At 37.6% G+C, this 6931-nt stretch overlaps 1 protein-coding gene across 1 annotated transcript in view; it reads left to right on the top strand.

Annotated features, from left to right (window-relative positions):
- The window catches only part of TMPRSS11A (transmembrane protease, serine 11A), a 43992-nt gene extending 38210 nt beyond the window's left edge, over window positions 1–5782 (top strand). The window contains exons 11-12 of the mRNA XM_015565786.1: window positions 2359–2501; window positions 4778–5782. Coding sequence (XP_015421272.1) covers window positions 2359–2501; window positions 4778–4939 — 305 coding nt within the window. The 3' untranslated portion in view covers window positions 4940–5782. The remainder of the gene's footprint in view (window positions 1–2358; window positions 2502–4777) is intronic.
- The last annotated feature ends 1149 nt before the right edge of the window (window positions 5783–6931 follow it).

Raw genomic sequence — 6931 nt, 5'->3', positions numbered from 1 at the left:
TTCCATAAAACAATCCTACACACATTTTTAAAAATTGAAATCATACATAGTATTCTCTCTGACTATCATGGAATCAAACTACAAACTAGTAACAGAAAGCCAGCAGGAAAATCTACAAATGCTTAGAAATTAAACAACTCCCTTGTAAATAATCCATCGGTCAAAGAGGAAGTCTTGAAGAAAATTTCAAGTATACACAGAATTGAATGAAAATGAAAAACAAAATATCAGTACATGCAAGATGCAGCTAAAATAGTGCAGAGAAGGACATTTACAGCAAATGTGCAAATTAGAAAAGCAGAAAGGTCTCAAATCAATAATCTAAGTTCCCACTTCAGATAACTAGAAAGGAGCAGCAAAATAAACCTACAATAAGCAGAAGGAAGGAAATAATAAAGATTAGAAAATGAATAAAACCAAAAGAAAAAAACAATAGAGAAAATTAATGGGGGGGAAAGCGAATTCTTTGAAAAAAATCAATATTTTGTGAGAAATGTCATTCAGCATTCTCACAAGAGTTGAGAAACAGTTCAGGGAGTTCCAGGATTTATTTGAAACAGCAAGCAAAGTCTTGATTGGGACTGTGGTCTCATTTGCAGCTCTGGGTTCTCTTCCAAGATCATTGGTTGGTGGTGGAATTCAATTTCTTGCAGCTATAGAACTTCTGACAACTGCTTGTTCAATGCCATTAGGAAAGTTTTCAAAACCAGGAAGACCTCAGCCCTTTTTAAAAGGGCTCCTGTGAATAGGTCAGACCCGCCTTGGAAAGTCTCCCTTTTGATGAACTCAGTGTCAAAGGGAATTTTTCTTAGTTTACACCTAAAAAATTTCCTCACCTGTGCCTCATATCATAACCTAATCATAGGCATGATACACATTATATTCAGAGATTCCACCCACACTTGGGGGTAGGGACATCACAAAGGAATCGTGGGGATCGTCACTGAATTCTGTCTATTTCAATGTCAGTTTCCCAACGACCATACTGTTTGACGCAAAGCATCTGTGAATGCTTGTGATATTCTTTGTTTGTGCCATAGTTACCTTCCTGCCATACTATTGGTTTCTATAATTCAGAATCTAGTTTAGAATCGGGAGCCCCAAACTTACAATACATAAAAAATGAAATCATTGCCTTTAATGTCATTTTATGTGTGAAACTTCTTCATAAAATGCAAAGGACAAAATAAATATACATAGTGTTCCAGTTATTTTATCAAGCCAAGAGAGAAAACTTGACCTACAAAGTTCTGGAAATAAACTAGAGTTCACAAATATAAATATTATTTTAAAAAATTAATGTCTTCCTAAATATATAAACTGATCATTTTTAATGGAAAGATACAAAGATTTTCCAGGAAAAGAAATAAAATGGTATTTCTTGCTAGTAGAGCTATTTATAAAAATATGATAAGGCCCCCACCTAGCCAGTTTGGCTCAGTGGATAGAGTGTTGGCCTGTGGACCAAAGGGTCCCGGGTTCGATTCTTGTCAATGGCACATACTGGGTTGCAGGCTCCTTTCTGGCCCAGGTGGTCGGGGTGTATGCAGGAGGCAACCAATTGATGTGTTTCTCTCACATCAGTTTTTCCCTCTGTCTTTCCCTCTCTCTTTCACTCTCCCTAAAAAGTCAATGAAAAAATATCCTCGGTGAAGATTAACAAAATGTGATAAGGCCCTAGCTGATGTGGTTTTGTTGGTTGGAGCATCATACCATGCACCGAAAGTTCTCCGGATTCCTGGTCAGAGCACATGTCCAGGTTGGGAGTTCAATCCCTGGTCAGGGCATTTGTAGGAGGCAACCAACGGAAGTTTCACTCACACATTGATCGATCTCTCTCTCTCTCTCTCCCTTCCTCTTACTCTAAAAATCAATAAAAGCATGTCCTCAGATCCGGCCAGCATGGATCAGTGGTTGAGCATCAACCTATGAACTAGCACGGTTCAATTCAGTGGTTGAGCATCAACCTATGAACTAGGACGGTTCATTTCCCAATCAGGGCTCATGCCAGCATTGCTCAATCTTCAGTGTGGGGTGTGCAGCAGGCAGCCTATCAATGATTCTCTCACCCTTCCTCTCTGAAATCAATAAAAAGATATTTATTTATTTGTTTGTTTATTTGTTTATTTATTTAAAAAGCATGTTCTCAGGTGAGGAATAAAAAAATGTGATATGATAAAAATCATTTAAATGTGCCAGGTTTTAAACAGAATTTTATTTTCCTCTGGAAACTGCTTACATTAAACTCATGCTGTGTTGACAATTTTAGTATGAAAAATATTAGAATAAAGTCTGCTCACTTCATTCTAGCTAAGAATGCTGACTGTAAACACTAAAATTATTTTGTTTTTCCTTAAGGGGAATCTCAAAATGAACTTCGAGAAGCCAGACTCAAGATGATAAGTGATGATGTGTGCAAGCAACCAGATGTATATGGCAGTGATATTAAATTTGGGATGTTTTGTGCTGGATATCTGGAAGGCATATATGATGCCTGCAGGGTAGGCGGAAAGACATTATTTTTATATCATTAACTCAAAATTTTTTTACCTGAATTAAGAAATATTCTATATTATTTATACTAGTACAAAATACAGATATCTTATCAGTTCAAAAATTTCTAAATACAAATTTCACAGGCCCAGGGCTGATGTAGGAGGCAACCAATCTATGTGTTTCTCTCACATTTATGTTCCTGTCTTTCTCTTTCTCTTCTACTCTTCCTAAAAATCAATGGAAAAATATACTTGGGTGAGAATTAAGAAGAAAAATAAATAATAAAATTAAATGTCCTTAATACTGGAAGTCCAAAGATTCATAAAATTCTCTTTTATTAAAGAGCTCACATACAGGAAGGAAACACTCAGGAATAATGAACGATGATGTGAGGTTATAAATGATATAATGAAGAGCAAATATTTTTACAGCAAGTATCAGAAAAATCACATTTAAATGAGGCCTGAAGGATAAATAGCACTTGCCCAATTATAGAATAAGAAAATAATATTATAGAAAAGAGGAAGAGCATCGCCACAATTATAAAGCTGTGAAACTACAATTCATATTTGAGGGGACCCCAGGCAACCTGTTGAGTCTCGCATAGGAGGATGAGAGGTGAGAAGTAGCAAATGCTTAGAAGGTGGATTAGACCATGTCATGACTATCCAGTGCCCTTACCACGTCCCCCTCTGTCATCCAATATCTATCCTGCATGTATGTGTTCTGACAAGGTACAAAAGTGTTTCTTCCTGGAGGCACTTGCTCTATAACGTGAGATCCTTGAAAATTCCAAGGAGGTGATTCTACCTGATGAAATGATGGGGTTATTAATATCAGGTGGCAGCAAGCCCTTCCCAGAGTCCCACAGATTATAAAACATGGGCAGCCTCTGTCAGAAAAAGGTTTGCTACATATATGTACAAGTAGCATATAGGCTGGGAAAGAACAGAATCTGACACAAACCTAGCCTCAGTTGTTAAGAATGTGGAGGAAGGCAGCTAGAATTCAGGGAATCCAAAGAGAGGCCCAAGCCATGATAGATAAGAGGAAGGTGGCGACAGGAGTCTAGGAGCAGACAGGATATGGGAATCTAGACAAACGTGAGATTAATGATAAGCCTCAGAAAGGATTGGTGCTCATGAAGAGACTTCCCTGGATTGGGGAGCAGACATAAGATTCCTAACCCATTACTGTGCAAGTGAGTAATAAGCCAGAGTCATACAAAAAGTGAAAAAGTTATCAAGGAAGAGACTCAGGCACAGGGTCCTAGACAAAACTAAAGCAATTGTACTGGGGTCTATGGTGTGGGGCTTAGTCTGTCTGGGAAAACAGAACTCTAAGCACCCTACTTAGAGTAAAAAGAAACCCAACATCAGCTTGACTTTCTGTTATGTATTTGAAATTTGTTGAGTAGACCTTATGCATCCTTACCTGCCCCCTACACACACACACACACACACGCGCGCGCGCGCGCACGCACACACGCGCACACGCACACACACACACACACACACAGTAACTATGTGAGGGATAGATGTGTTAACTAGCCTGATGGATATGTTAGTTAACTTGATGGTCATTTCACAAAGTATAATATGTCAAATCATCATGTCATTTGCTTTAAATATATACAATTTTATCTGTCAATTATCCTATATAATAAAAGCCTAATACGCTAAGTGTCCAGTCTTCCAGTCGTCCAATCAAAGCATAATAAGCTAATGATATGCTAAGGCCTCTCAACCACTCACTATGACGTGCACTGACCACCAGGTGGCAGACACTTCAACTGGTAGTTTAGCTTGCTGCTGTGGTCCAGCTGATCAGGACTGAGCGAGATGGGCTGGACATGCACTGGAGCCCTCCTATGGTTCCTCCCTGGCTGGCCAATCTCCTGCATCCCTCCTTGGCCCTGATCGTGCACCAGTGGGGTCACTCAGCCTGGCCTGTGCCCTCTCACAATCCAGGACCCCTCAGGGGATGTCAGATAGCCAGTTTCAGCCCAATCTCTCAGGCTAAGGAACCCCCACTGGTGCATGAATTCGTGCCCCAGGCCTCTAGATATCTATAAAACTGAAAAAATTAAAATGTCAACATTGAAATTTACAGACTTTTTAAAGGGTTTTATAACTTTTGAAATACATGTTTCAATTAATTATCCTATAGTTGGTAATCTATATATATGCCTAATAATAAAATATGTGCTTCATCAGAATATCTTAAGTAATAAGCTTTATATTTAACTAATATTTTCTTTCTCTCTCTTTTTTACCTTCAGGGTGATTCTGGGGGACCATTAGTCATAAAGGATCTTAAAGATACCTGGTATCTCATTGGAATTGTGAGCTGGGGAGATAACTGTGGTCAAAAGAACAAACCTGGAGTCTACACAATGGTGACTTATTACCGAAACTGGATTGCTTCAAAAACAGGGCTCTAAATCACTGTAAAAGTTCAACATCAAGAGCTGTATGCAGGCCACACATGTATGAGAACCCAAATATTCAGTGAGGTTCAATGACTGGGCCGAGCAACACAAAACATATGTCACTATTTATTTTAGAATCACTCTAATTAACCAATAACCCACAGCCCATTCATAAAGAATTTAAATTTGTAACGTCGTGGGTCAATTTATCCTGGCTTGAAAAATACATCAGAGCTACTCAGCTCTTAAAATCACACAAGGTGGAGCATGAAAGAGGAGCAATGCAATCTATTGAGGATAATCCATGAGATTTATCAGGGGTGTCACCTTAAATGAGTAAATTTTTAAACACTCAGAGAGTTCAGGAAACCTTTATATAATCTCCAGAACTCACAAATACTTTTTTTTTCTTTTTTTCTCATTCTTCCAGGTTTTCCAAAGAGATTTTCCACCATAAGAAACTAATTGTTTACTTATAAACTCATTGGAGGGGTCTTCATAAAAGAAAGTTATACCTGGGAAACAAAGTTCTGTGACAAATCAAGCCAGAGATCTAACCTTTTTATGTTGTTTCTAACCTTAATTTGTGGTGATTTTCACACACACACACACACACACACACACACCTATCCCTACCCTACAGATAAACTCAGAGAAAGCCTGATTAATGAATAAGTATATATATATATAAATTAACTAATCAAAAATATATTTTTGTTATAAGAAATTTGGGGGAATGTGATAACTTTATGAACAGTCCCAAAACAGTGGCACATTTTGACATTTCATAGATGCATTTACATGTATGGACCAACAAGAGGTGACTGTAAATTATAATTGTAAGGTTAAATGCCTAGAAAAAAAACTTAAAAATTTGATAATACATTAAAGAATCAAAGAGCATCGCTTTCTAGATAGAAATCAAGTGTCTTTGTATTGCTGCAGCCTATTTTCCCCTAAGGCTTGTGGCAGTAGCCTGACTACTGCAACCATGAAACCCTAGTTTTAAAAATATGTTTTAAAATAAATATAAATTTTGAAGACCTACCACACAGAATACGTGAACAATGTCATCTGAAAGAACAAACATGGCCCTATTTAAAGTGCCTTGTGAAGACATTGGGAAAGTCAGGCTCATGTATTCGATGATACAATTGAATGAAGCCTTTGTGGGAACTTACTCTGTGTGACAACACCAGCTAAACTTCAGCTGTGCAGTGTGGTGTCAATTATTCATGTAGTGCAAATATAAGCCAAAGCATTGGGAAATTGAATGACCTTACAATAATTTCCCCTCATGTGGTATTGAGAAGGCATGAAAATAACCCTGAAATAATGGAAAGGAAATTTACAGTTTATTCACCGCCCCGCCCCCACCACCCGCCAATGATCCATAACTTAGACTCACAAAAGTTTAAAAATTAGAAAAGGCTATACAAGTCATGCAGGCCAGCACACATGTTTCAGAGAACGGAAGCCAGGAATCGTAAATGACTTGGTGAGGCCCAGATAGCCTGTATCCAGCAAGGACCGTGAACCCAGGTACCAATTTCACATGCTCTTTACCTTGCAGAGCATCTTTTTTAACATCAGATCTATAAAAGTTTCAGCAAGTGCTATTATTGAATCTGTCTTAAATTAGGAAACTCTTAAGAAAATAATCTTAAATGATGGAATTCACTTAGGCAGCTGGCTGCCAATTCTCTGAACTCACTTCAAGATAAAGTTGCTTGTTTATAAGCAAAATATATACAGACATACAAATTAGACTCTATTTTGGTGATATATAATTCTGACTTTAGATGTTAAGATTCAAAATAATCTTAGAGTTATAAACTTTGTATTTCTAAACTGTTTGGTACGGCATTTCATTTTGGGACATGCGCAAGCAAATATTGATATGTAATTTTAAATCAATAATAAAGTTGGTGGTCAGAACATTCTATAAATATGATGTAATCTGTGGTAGGCCAATAGTATGAATCTTTCAGCTGCTCTTAAGAA

This window comes from Myotis davidii, unplaced genomic scaffold (assembly GCF_000327345.1).
Source record: "Myotis davidii unplaced genomic scaffold, ASM32734v1 scaffold31, whole genome shotgun sequence".
NCBI classification, from domain to species: Eukaryota; Metazoa; Chordata; class Mammalia; order Chiroptera; family Vespertilionidae; genus Myotis; species Myotis davidii.
The sequence above is the reverse complement of the archived record's forward strand: the minus strand, read 5'-3'. Positions and strand labels throughout refer to the sequence as shown.